This window comes from Perca flavescens, chromosome 4 (genome assembly GCF_004354835.1).
Source record: "Perca flavescens isolate YP-PL-M2 chromosome 4, PFLA_1.0, whole genome shotgun sequence".
NCBI classification, from domain to species: domain Eukaryota; kingdom Metazoa; phylum Chordata; class Actinopteri; order Perciformes; family Percidae; genus Perca; species Perca flavescens.
Genome location: NC_041334.1, coordinates 9,304,682 through 9,318,389, shown reverse-complemented (window position 1 = coordinate 9,318,389; position 13,708 = coordinate 9,304,682). Strand labels below are relative to the sequence as shown.

General features: G+C 41.6%; 1 protein-coding gene across 1 annotated transcript in view; it reads left to right on the top strand.

Annotated features, from left to right (window-relative positions):
- The window catches only part of angpt4 (angiopoietin 4), a 66,675-nt gene extending 53,981 nt beyond the window's left edge, over positions 1-12,694 (top strand). Inside the window, exons 4-11 of the mRNA XM_028576632.1 lie at positions 7,449-7,533; positions 8,005-8,152; positions 8,417-8,428; positions 9,257-9,369; positions 10,945-11,046; positions 11,140-11,306; positions 11,872-12,005; positions 12,534-12,694. Of these exons, the coding sequence (XP_028432433.1) occupies positions 7,449-7,533; positions 8,005-8,152; positions 8,417-8,428; positions 9,257-9,369; positions 10,945-11,046; positions 11,140-11,306; positions 11,872-12,005; positions 12,534-12,694 (922 nt within the window). The remainder of the gene's footprint in view (positions 1-7,448; positions 7,534-8,004; positions 8,153-8,416; positions 8,429-9,256; positions 9,370-10,944; positions 11,047-11,139; positions 11,307-11,871; positions 12,006-12,533) is intronic.
- Positions 12,695-13,708: the final 1,014 nt, after the last annotated feature.

The window sequence follows — 13,708 nt, the reverse complement described above, 5'->3', positions numbered from 1 at the left end:
TGGAAGTCTGTCCCCCCCCTGTCAAATAGTGTTCCCTCTTGTTAGAATTCGTAGCGCCCCCCCTCCATGGTTAGCATTCGAGATAAGGTTCTCTCGCGACAGTGACCAACGCTCACGTTCTCGTTTTATTTGGTTCCAAACGGAACAGTTTAAAGACATAAAGAACCAAAGAACACGACTCGGGAGGTAAAAAGTAAAGAGTCTTTATTTAGAAAAAAAGTGCAAAAAAAATCAAAAGAAACCAAGAACAGAGAGGTCAGGCTGAGGCAAAATCTGAAATCCACATGCTGGGTCAATAAACTAAATCAGGATAAAAAAAACAGACGAGCAATAATGTGAATGCAGGAAAGCTAAGGCACAAAGCCAATCTGGCAGAGAGCTAGTGGATGTGGACTGCTAAATATTCTAGAGATCTAATGAAGGAATGGGGAACAGGTGAGCGGCGAGGAATCTGCTGATGGGAGACCGGCAGATAGGAGTGGCAGGGTCTGCAATGAATGCACAGTTGGAGCACAAAGTAAAAACAAGCAAAGTGAATAAACGAATAAAAAAGACTGAAATTGAAAACCATACCAGAAAAAAACAAACTGGAGCACGGAAGACATTGGAAAAGGAAGTACATCAGACAAAGGTTACCTCCCGGTAAAAGTGCACCCCTAAGCATACAAAAACAAAAGTTAACATATGAAGAGTTCATCTGCAAAAACAGATGAAATGAAAGAAAAAGAAAAAAAAACACCAGTTTTATTGACGTTCCCTGGACTGCACCAAAACAAAGAAAACAGGATTTAGGAAAATATATAATAGGTTTTGCGAGTTAACTCTTAATATGAGTTAATCAAATCATTGTCCACAGTTAGAATCTGAACATGTCCCATCTCTCTTACCTTATTACCTGTTATGGTCGTACTGTCTGAATCTCTGATGGAGACATTAATACATCACTAAATATTTAAGAAAGAAATCAAACACACTGTTCATCATGACCAGTGATAATGTATATTGTAAAGTCTGTCCAAAGCTCTCCTGTGGCTCCGCACCGCAGCCATCTAACACCCAGACAGCCTACTGTTAACCAACTTTCAGCTTCAAGGGCATTTTCCAAGGCAAAATACATCCTACAATCCTGTGCAGACCTGTTTTAGGACACTTTGCTTCAAACAATAATCTGTGGGCGATGTCTGAAAACAGTTGAATTGACCCTGAGTGTGTGTGTGTGTGTGAGCCTTATCAGTGATTTCACAACTATAACAGTGAGAAAATTTGAAATACAAGCAAGTCATTAGAGATGATGGAAATACGTCCACAGCGAGACATGTCAATATTTGGAATCACAATATTTTCACTATTTTTCACGGTGAGGTGAAGTTGGATGGTGCGCTGAGCGCTAAAAAAATGCATGGTAATTATTAAGCGTGTTCTCTGTTTGCAGTAATAGATAGAATACAAACAGATAGGCAGAAACCCAGTGTGTGTGTGTGTGTGTGTGTGTGTGTGTGTGTGTGTGTGTCCAGTGTGAGAGGTTTTACATTGAGTGTTAACTCTCTAATTAACTCTCAGGGAGCATATGTCTTCGTTTACGGCAGAACAACGTTTCTGTGGACTTCGGTGATACGCGGGGAGGCTTTAGCCTCACGTGTTCACACTGATTTTAACTGGGGGAGTCTTCTTGCAGTCTGTGTTTGTTGAACAGATGTTTTTAGTCGCTAACAAGTAAACGCGTAAGCTCCAGCTGTGTTTGTGTGGAGCTAAATGTTTCCTTTTTTTTGTTATTTTCATACAAACGTCTCTCTTTTTCTTCTTATCTCCTTACGATCATTTTAGAGGAATTTTTTTCACTCCAAGTTGGCTGAACAATATGTATCTTCACTTTAATTCACGCTGCCTATGTCAAACCAGCGTCTGTTCAGTTCCACTTCTGTCCTTGCTTTGAGTTCATTCAAATTCACTGTTTGTTTCAGAGTGAATACCTCATCAGGGGAGGTTTGGGTTTGACTGTTGGGCCAACAGTTATCAGGGAAGCTTTTAACCCTTACCATGATCGTTGCCTAACCTTAACCCACTCGTTTAAGGGACCTAAACGTAACCAAAGTTTAACCATAGAGGTGGCAGATCAGAAAATTCTCATATGTCTTATTTATGAAGACTCTGACAAGCAAGTTATTCAGTTATTTAGGTACGTGGACTCCTCTGCGTGCACATTACTTCTCAAAGGTCACATTTTTCCAAAATATAGCTTAAGAAATAAGAAAAACAGTCTAGTTTTGACTTGATGAGAAAACATTCTTGAGATAATCCTGTGTGGTTTGAGAGGTCCCTAAAAGCCTTAAAGATGGGAACATCTCACAACCGTGGAGCATTTAATCTTTTATTTTACCTTAAAATATGACAATAATGTGTTCAGAGAGCTGGTTCTGATTATTTTGGTTAATGGTCAGGTCGATGAGCCACTACGGGATGAAGGCTACGACAGTGTCGGATTTTTGACCTAAGAATCTGGCATTTCTTTTACCATTACTATAATGGTAATGGTAAACCTATATCTAAAAATATTAAGATATAGGTTGTTGCTGGCTTCAGTTAGTTAGAACCCAGAATACTGACTTGTAATAAGAACAGTGTAAACATTGCTGTTAAAACACGTATGAAAGCATGAACATAAGACTGTGAAGTTTTAGTTTTTTTTAGCCACATACAGGTTTTTGCCCTCTTGACGTACAACACAACAGTTTGATGCTTTATGAAACACATTGCACTTAATTGTCCCTTAAATTTAAAATGTCCTGGTTTTCATTTTCTTATAGTTCTTTGTTGTAGTTTCACAACTAGAGCTGCAAAGATGAATCGATTAGTTGTCAACTATTAAATTAATTGCCAACTATTTTGATATTTGATCAATCTTTTGAGTCTTTTTTTAATTTTAAAAGTCCAAATTCTCTGCTTCCAGCTCCTTAAATGTGAATATTTATTCACTCCTCTGTGACAGTAAACGGAAAATCTTTGAGTTGTGGACTAAACAAAGACATTTGAGGACGTCATCTTGGGCTTTTGGGAAACAATGATCCACATTTTTCACCATTTTCTGACATTTTATAGACCAAACAACTACTCCATTAATCGAGAGAAATAATCAGCAGATTAATGGACAATGAAAATAATCGTTAGTTGCAGACCTGAACTCAACATTTAATATCTGTGTTCAAATAAGAAAAAAGACTTTTTTAGAGAGAGTCAGCGTCTGTGTTTTGGATGTAGTTGGGGACGTGTTCAAACTCATTAATCCACACACACACACACGCACGCACACAATCATGCTGTACAAACCGCAGCACCACGGCGATCAGTGGCTCCCCATCAGTCCTCATCCCACTGAATGATGTCGGGTTGTTCATGTGCAGGTCAGCATGTTGAAGTGATCAGAACCAGCAGCTGGTCATGTGTTTTCAGCTCTCTTTGTGACCAACGTCTCACCTACGGATGTAAAGTGATATCACTCACAGGTGGAACAGAGCCACATGTGGAGGCAAGTGACAAGTGACTCTTGTCAGCTACACTTCAGCACAAACTGGACTTCAGGTTCTACAGTGTGGTTAGAAAGGCTAACGGATGTTATATTAACAGATCTCACATTACATCCAATTTCATTTAATGTCATTCAGCATGTTAGACACACAGAGAACCAAATTCGCTCTCAGGACCAGCAACATGGCAGTGGCAGTAATTCATTAGCCTATGATAAAAAAAAAAAAGGTTTAAATATAGAATAAATAGGATAATAAACTCTGCGGCAGTATTTCAGGGCATCAGCAATCCATAAAGTGTATCAGCAGAAGGTAAAGTGCATACAGTCCAATAAATGCATACAGTTGTTTCTGTATGGGTGTTAATGTACTGACATTCATATTTTACTGAACTACAGGAGAACAGGGGGGCCTAAATCCTCCTGGCCTATCATGGATGGCTATCCTCCTGCAGTGCTGGTAAACCACTTTGGTCCAGACTGAAATATGTCAACGACTATTTGATGTATGAAGATGAAACTTTGTGCAGGTGTTCACGGTTCCCAGAGGAGGTATCCTTTCCTCATCCCCTGACTTTCCCTCCATTGCCAACACAGTTGTCACGTATCTTGTGAAATACTATCTACTTCTCTCTACTTGATGCATTTCTACAGACATTTATGGTAACCAGAAGATCAACCCTGCTGACTTTGCTGGTCACCTGACGTTACCTCTATAGCGCCACCATGAGGTGAAATGCTTAAAAGCATACCAAAACATTTTATACAACCGTTCATGTTCCTCTCAGCATGAACTGGAGCTCATTCTTCTCTTAACAGCACATTTTCTGTGCTAAGCTTGTCACATGGCGACTTGTTTAACTGTAAACTAATAGGTAAACGGTAATTAATGTCTTCTTACAGCAGGAAATGAATAATGAGTGACAAGCACGCTGAGTGTAATTCTAATAAAAAGATGATGAATCTACTCATACAGAAGGTAATGAGATATTTCATTTCAGAGAATGTATTTTCCTGATATTGGACCACAGCACAAAGTATTTAACACTCACAGAGTGTGAGTTATTCTGGGAAACATTGGAGACGGAGACGCATTTTCCCACCCGACTCCTGCAGCCCTCCCCACCACACTTTCTGTTCTCTGCCAGAAAAGCAGGTGTGAACTGGAAATCAGTGTTTCAGTGTCCCATGTTTCCCTCTGAAGCCGCTGCCGCTCCTTCATCAGGTTTCGTGCACTTGGCCTCCGCGTTGTTGATGTAACTGTGGGCTGGCGTCTATTTCCAGCAGCTGTACTGCTGGTTCAGCTGCAGAGATAACGTGTCTGCTCTGGCAGAAAGAATGATGGGCGATTATTAATCTTTATTTCACTGTTTTACGGCTTCTCTAACAGGAGGGAGTAACTCAGGAGTAACAACCTCTGGGCCATTACAGACAGATTTGTAGTACAAATAGTTTGGATTTCTGTCCTCCTGTAGGCACGCGCGCACACACACACACACACACACACACACACACACTGTTAAACAGTCTGATAATAATATGACACATTCCAGGAGTTATTGTGTGATGACATAGTCATTTACTTTCCCTCAGCCTGCCGTCTCCACTCCTTAATTTAATTATTGCCTACATTTCCCAGAATACCTTTATCCAGCTGCTACAGAAGTGTCTGTCTGTGCTATACGTTATATGTCTTCTATCATTTTAACATAAATGATGGTTGAATATCAGAAGTCTGTCTCTGCTTCTGAAGGACTGAAACTAACACCTGATCAGTTTACTGCTGATGTTTTATCGAGACTTTCCTTCACGAAAAACAACAGCATCAGTCGTTTCAAAAGGTTTCCCCAAAACGACGTTATACTGTAGGTTTACATTCAAGTGACAAAGCCCTCTACCACACGCAGTAGTTATGGCCGCAGTAAAGGAGGAAGTCCGGTGATGGTATTATTGAGCTGCAGAGTCCTCAACCTAAAAGGGGCCCCGTGGAGGTTTGTTATGAACAAACAAAAGATCTCTTTACATACCGCTGTTATGGATATTTTCAGCCCTCTCCAGTGATGTACTTTAAGACTCATATACAAACACCAAAGTACAGAGAACACAAAGAAACAGAGAATGGTTGCAAGTGATATATTGCAAAAGGTTTAATGTAATTAATGCGTAATTAATTACAGTGAAGCTACAAAGCAAAAGTGAGAGAAGAAACACATTGAATATATAGTGGTTACAAGTGTAGAAGCCTACTCTTATTGGAAAGCAGCCAAATTAATATTTGTACAAACCAATGACAAGGTTTCTTAACAATTTCCAGTAACCAATGAAATGTCTCCGGTTAAGTTTAGCTTGTCCTTCAATAGCCATTCAGACATATTGTCTCCCTTCAATGACTAGCTGACATATAATTTACTCATTGAAATCATTTTATAAATAGTCTCAAGCCGCTCTGTTTACAGACTGTTTTGTATGGAGGAAATATTGAGAAATGTTGAAATGGTTAACAAAATACAAAGGAACATCTTTTCCTTAACACCACGTTAGTCGCTGAAACCTACTTGTGTGTATCTTCACACACACTGCAGCGGTCCTCAGACGGTCAGAACGCAGGTCTTTCCATTCATTTTGAATGGAAGTAGTGTGAATAGGCTGCGGCGGTGGGGGGTGAGAGTCCCGTACAGGAAACAAGAAACATCACTGCCTCTATTGCTGCCACAAGGAAGTTTTACAATGACAAACACAAGCACTGAACTGCCCAGGAGTTTGTCTCTTTTCTCTCTCTCTTTCTCTGTGAAAGCTGCCTTCAATTGCGTTCGGAAATGTTGAGATCTATAAACAATCGGGGGGTACGTTGTTGCAGTATATCTTGGCATGTTACCGCCCCCCCCCCCTCCGATGTCACACCCGACATCACCGATGTTGTCTGTGGCACCCGTGACCGGCAGTGATGTCACGGTGTCCTGCAGTGCACCGTACATCACTGCAGCAAGTACTGGAGGGCGTGTTGACTGACTCTTTAATTACATGTTTAATGTTGTGACCATGACGATGAAGCTCCCATAACCTTAACAAAGTTTATAATTGAACCAACACCCCAATGTTTCCCTAAACATAACCAAACCTTAATAATAATACATCAGTTATATATAACATCATTTTGTAATCACAAAAGTATAAACAGATTTATTTCTTTTTTACGGTAATGTATAGCTGATTTGGGAGGCACATCAAAAGGGGCGTCAAACCAACCTATTTTTGAACGCAGTGGTTTTTATCATTAAAACATCAAACTCCTCTGTTGCCCTTTGTTTGGAAATCTCTTGATATCATGTGGCCTGTGGCCAGATCTCTGTAAGAACAAGGACAGGGGTGTCAAACTCAATTCCACGAAGGGCCACACTGCAAAACAAGAATCACATCCAGGGCCAGACATGTTTAGGTTATTCACATGCTATTATTTCATCGTAAAAGTCAAGCATCTTTTATTGTCTTATTGCATGTCTCATATAATCTTCTCACTTACAGCTCGGTCAACAGAAAGACCCAAAAAAGTCAGCAAAAAAAGTAGCTTAGCCATCAAAGAAAAAAAACGACAAAAAAAAGTTGAAAAAAAGCAACAAAAACATTGGGGAAAAAACGTCGTAAAACGGGCCAAAAAACATTGGAAAAAGTGGCAAAAAAGTCGGAAAAAACATTGAAAAAAGCTACTAAATTGATATGCGGGCCGGATCAAAATCTGCGAGGGGCTGGATTTTGGATTTGAGTTTGACACATGTGAACAAGGACAATGCACACTGGCACTAAACAGACGTTGCTGCATTGTGAGTCGACGTTTATGGGATTGGCAGTGAAAAACGTGTATACATGTCTTGTGAGTCTGCTGTTGATGCAGGGTCTAAAGTCTCTTTTCCTCTGTCCGTCTGTCCATCAGTCGTTTGGAGAGTAAAGTTCAGAGGTTGGAGTCTCAGCAAAAAGGAGAGCTGGAGGACATGAAGGAGGAGAAGAACAGACTGCAGGTATAGTCCATGACCATCATCAGCAGGTGTTTGGACAGGGGGTTTGTGTAATGCCTCAACTACAGTATATTATATTATATGTCTTTTAACTATATACTATAAATATCGCTAGGATTACTTCATGTGAATCAATTAGCAACATTTATGAGGCCGAGCTTTCAGTGTACAAGACGAGGGTCTGACCTCATGAATGTAAATTGTACAGATCTAAATGTGCGGAAGATTTATTTGACTGTTTCTCCGCGTTCACTCTACTCTAGTCCCAGCTGGCTGACATAAGCATAAAGACTATCAATCAAACAAAAAGCAAAATCTATAATTCTAAAGTGAAGTGCATAAAATATGAACCAGAGCCAGAGAGTAAAAAATCAAAACTCCACGTTCATGGATGGAGGAAGAAACGAGGCTTCATCGCTGTTGAAATCTGATGTATGAAGTCCACACTGACTGAGCCGAATCGTTTGCTCCCAGTCTGTCATCAGGGCCCAGATGGCCGCCATCGAGTCTTTAGAGAGGCAGCTGAGGGTTGCCAGCAGCAACAACACGGCTCTGCAGAGGCAGCAGGCTCAGCTAATGGAGTCTGTCCACACACTCATTACCATGGTGGCTACTACTACAGGTACACACACACACACACACACACACACACACACACACACACTTTGTCCAAACTTTGTATTTTAAAAAGTCTTTTAACATCAAGGCTAGGGAACTACAGATGAAAAAAAGCCTTTGGCTAATTGTTTCTACATGTGCTTTTTTATTAATGTGCACTGTCCCTTTCTTAACTAAACTGAATTGAACTGTACTATACACATTTGTGTGTCTAGACAAGCTCTCTAATTTACTTCATTTTGTTTCATTTTTCTGTAATTTATCTTAGTAATGAAATGTGGTGCCTTGTCTTCCTCTGTTGCTGTTGCCTGTGCTTTCTTACATATACAGTAAGGGTGGGAAAAAAAAACGAAAATCGTATGTATGGTGGCAGCGCTGCCTGGAAGGCACCGTTGGGAGGCACTGGTTATGGTTATGGTTAAGGTTAGGGTTAAGGTTAGGGTTAAGGTTAAGGTTAAGGTTAGGGTTAAGGTTAGGGTTAAGGTTAAGGTTAAGGTTAAGGTTAGGGTTAAGGTTAGGGTTAGGTGCCTTGAAGGCAGCGGTCACAGCGCTGCCTGGAAGGAGCAGTTGGGGGCAAAATACACCATCAAGCCCTTTTTTTTGCGGGGATTTTTTAAATTGATTCTTTTCCCTGGAATCAATGTTTTTTGTTTTGTTTTGACCAATGATTCACCTACATATTTTCTGTTTCTACGGTACCGCCGACGGTGATTACATCGTATCCGTTTCCCGCAAAACAGACGGAAAGCAGAAAATGTTATGTTATGTGCTTCTTTACAAATGAAACTGACTGACACGTGAGGTGCATTCTTCGTAGAAAACAATTAGTTTTTAAAAAATGTCTTATGATATATTGTCTCTAGAAGTTTTTTGTTAAAGAAGGAAAAGAAAATTGCAATACTATCGAATTACAAAACTTCTAGAATCGCAATAAATGAAAATGGCAATACAAATCCCATGTATCGTAAAGGATCGAATCGGGACAAAAGCATATCATCCCAGCCCTAATATACAGTGTGTGTGTGTGTGTGTGTGTGTGTGTGTGTGTGTGTGTGTGCGTGTGCGTGTGCGTGTGCGTGTGTGTGTGTGTGTGTGTGTGCCTGTTCAGGGTCACCTCCCAGGGACCAGATGTGGAGGGACTGTGCAGATGCTTACAAGGCGGGCCACTCTGTCAGCGGCCTTTATAACATCTACATTGGTAACAGGACTGAACCCGTGCAGGTAGGACCGCTGAACCTCCGTCTAGGTTCTCCAGTAGTTCCACTCATCTTATTTAGTACATTTAACACAACAGAACATGTACACAAAGGCCGAAGTGTCCGAGCTTATCAGATATCTATAGTATGACGGTGTATTAGGGCCATTGTAAGTAAAATAAAATAAAAAAAATAATGATGGAGCCAGGTAGGGCTGGCTTAAAATAATCAATGCTCCAATTATAATCCTTCTTTGTGTGTGTGATCTGATATTGATTAATAAAACATTTGAGGGTTGCTTCTTGCTTGTACACATTACAGCAGAAGTTCTCATAAGATCTCTTTTGTACCCAAGCTAAATTTGTATTGTAATTTGTAATCTGAAATTCCTCTAATGTAATTGATATCGAATTCAGAATATAATTGAATCAGGACGTTGTGAATCGGAATTGATTTGGGAAATCATTGGTGATACCCAGCCCTAGAGCCAGGGGAGGGGGGTAAAATTGTGAGAATTACAAGTCAGTCTTAGAATTATAAGTCGTACATGTACACAGTCTTGTATAAAGTACTTGAAAGCAATACTTGAGTAAAAGTACAAGTATCTTACCAGAAAATATCTTTGGTAGACGTTAAAGTCACCTTTTAGAATATTACTTGAGTAAAAGTCTTACAGTATTTGATAGTTACTGTACTTAAGTAAGAAAGTCATTCTATGATATTAAATGTCCTTAATTATTAGAAGTAAAAGTAAAAAACAACAACACTTTGATTATGAACTTTATTGTGGCTTTCTTATTGTGAAGCATAATATTCAGGGTTTCCACACCTTCTTAAACATCAAATTCAAAGTCTGATATTAAAGGTCCCATGACATGAAAAGGTCACTTTATGAGGTTTTTTAACATTAATGAGTTCCCCCAGTGGCTAGAAATGGCGATAGGTGTAAACCGAGCCCTGGGTATCCTGCTCTGCCTTTGAGAAAATGAAAGCTCAGATGGCCGATCTGGAATCTTGCTCCTTATGAGGTCATAAGGAGCAAGGTTACCTCCCTTTTCTCTGCTTTGCCCGCCCAGAGAATTTGGCCCACCCATGAGAGAGAGAGAGAGACATCATGGCTTTCAAACAAGCAAAGCATGTCAGCTGGTCAAGGCCACACCCCCACCCTCCACCTTGGTTTCCACACCTTCTTAAACATCAAATTCAAAGTCTGACCTTAACAAAGAGAAAAACAGAAACAGAATTTTTTTTTTTTGTTCACTCCAACGTTCGAAAACATTTATTGCAAGTAACGAGTAACAAAGATGCTGAGGGGAAATGTAGTGAAGTAAAAGTATACATTTTATTTAGGATATGTAGTCGAGTAAAAGTGAAAGTTTTCAGAAATATAAATTACGAAGTGAAGTACAGATACGTGAAAATTCTACTTAAATACTTTACAACACTGCATGTACGAGAAAAAAACTTGGATACAACAAACCAGTTTTAAATTGATTTTGACCTGATTTAGATTATTACAGTATCCCCTAACACTCTGACAAGTGTCAGACTAAATTGTAAAAACAAAGTGTCAAAACTTTCTCTTTTCCCTCTCTTCCAGGTGTTCTGCGACATGGAAACGAGTGGTGGCGGCTGGACGGTGTTCCAGCGGCGATTCAATGGCAGCGTTGACTTCCAGAGGAGCTGGAGGGAATACAAAATGGTCCGTTAGTCCCTTGAGAGCGATGCAATCTAATGTCCAGGTCAGAATAAAGAATGTTTGGATCACTGAACCCCACCTCCTCCCGTCCTGCAGGGTTTCGGGGACGTGTTTGGGGAACACTGGCTGGGTAACGAAGTGATGTACCTGCTGACCAGCCAGGGTCAGTACTCTCTGAGAGTGGAGCTGAGGGACTGGGAGGGAAACCCCGCCCACTCCCTGTACGACCGGTTCACACTCACCAGTGAGAAACAGCAGTACAGGTAACTAACAGTTACACACACACACACACACACACATACAGTATACTGTACACACTGATGATATGATAAAACAGAGCCAGTCTCTAGGATTGGTTCACAGGAGTTTGAGCATCACAGTGGTACATCGGCAAGAATGTAGGAGGGACAACTAATGTTTCAGTTTAGGCCATTTATTGTTATTTTACACACATTTAGGGCAAAGGCAGATGGTGAGGCTTGACGGTTAAGTGTTGTTGTTTTTTTTAAATCACGCACAACTATACGTTTTTGTCTCTGAATTGTTGGGGACAGAGGGCCCTCACATGCTGCTTTATGTTGCTGCCAGCCAGAACTTTGTACAACAACGACTGCACATCAATTTCCCTTTGGGATAAAGTTCTATCTTAGCCTGACGTGGTCATACTCAGATTCTAGTCAGAATGCGAACTTCCCAACCTCGAATTTTGTGGGCGGGGCTAAGTTCGGCTGGCATCCAGGCTAGTTCTATCTCATCATATCTTATAACTGCACATGATCATTTCATGGATCAGCCAGCCAACGGATCACCCTGTCTCCTGTCCCTCAGGTTGTATCTGAGAGGTTACAGCGGCACAGCGGGGAGGCAGAGCAGCCTGACCACCCACGGGACCGGCTTCAGCGCCCGAGACCAGGACAACGACAACTGTGACCACTGCAAGTGTGCCCTGATGCTCACTGGGGGTAAGGCTTCAAATCTCCGCTCCATTCTGGTTAACACCATCCTCCAGGACAAATACTTGCAAAATCAATCTTGTCAAATCAAGCACTTTCTCACTTGAAATATTCCCAAAGTAAGATGAACACATTTTGGAGTTATAATCTGATTAATGTGATTTTAGCAGATGGAACCATGATAATGATTAGATTTTTCATTAATAAATCTCATAGAAGAGAGTCATACATCGGACCAAATAGGGAAACCGTGATGAGTCCATATTATTTTTGTTTGTGGATCAAAATATTTAAAGGCAATCATGTGTCACCCCTCACCTTGTGTCGATGCCACACAAACAGCTCTTTAGTTCTCCTCCTCTACTGAAAAGTACAAATAGACTCCATCCATCTGCCCCTCTTCTTCCTTAATAATCCCTCTCTTTTTCGTTTCCTCCCTTCTTCTTCACTCCTCTTATCACACTCCTCATCATCCTCATCATCCTCCTCCATCTCTCTCCATCTCTCTTTCTCTCTCTCTATCCCTCTCTCCATCAGGTTGGTGGTTTGACGCTTGTGGTTTCTCCAACCTGAACGGTATTTACTACACCGTCGGCCACAACATCAGGAAACTCAATGGCATCAAGTGGCACCACTTCAGGGGCCCCAGCTACTCCCTGCGCTCCACCTCCATGATGGTACGGCCCTATGACTTCTAACAGCAGCCCTCCCCCGCCCCCCCCCGCCCCCCCCCAAGCGATGGTACGACCCACAGCCTTAGGACCATCTCCAGTATCATGATGGTACGACCTCATGGCTCCCAACACCGCTCCAGGGCTCCAATGGCTTCCTGATGATGTGGAATTTCTAACAACACCCCTCGATTTGAGCACCATGATGGTATGATCCTACAGTATGCCTTCCAAACTCACAACCCTCCAATCCACTGCCATGATGGTACAAGGCTACAACTTTGAACAACCCTGCCTGTCCTCAGACTGACAGCCATAATGTTAAAAACCCCTCTGCGCCAGCTTTACGCTTTTCAAAGTCTTGCTTTGTGTTTCTTCTCTGGGACTTTGTTGTTATGACTTACCCTGGATCCATAAGAGTAGAAAAGAGCAAGTTCAGTACAAAGTGCAGTTTGAAGGCAGAAGTGTTTTTAGTTAAATGGCTGCCTTGATAAAGCACTCTGCAACTCGCTCTCCCATTCACACACCGAGCTGCCATGCATGGTGCCGTCCAACCGTCTGGAGCCGTTTGGGGTTCAGTGTCTTGCCCGAGGACACTTTGACACGTGGACAGGAGGAGCTGGGGATCGAACCATCCACCCTTTGATTAGTGGACGACCCACCTTGCTCTATCTCCTGAGCCTGGACGGCCATCATAGAAAGGTGGGAGACACGTTAATTTGTCGGGATAACGGCAGTCTCTCCTGGAACACATTCATGGTGTTGCACGTGTTTGTACATTTAAAATAAAGACAGACTTGGCTGCGTAAGGATGACAAAAGAGAGCTTGAACTCCACACTCAACTCCACACAGCTGGCCAATTGCTGCGTAAAATGGGTATGAATGTCGGATTGTCGGAAAGTTACAGTCAGACGCAGGCTGTCCCCAAGTGCCGCTGTCGGGAAGTTGTGGAGGCAGGGAGAGGGTTTCCGAAGCTGTTTAACCATCCGACAAGCACCTCTTATGGCGATGGAGCACACCTGCAGCTTCATGGTCCAGCC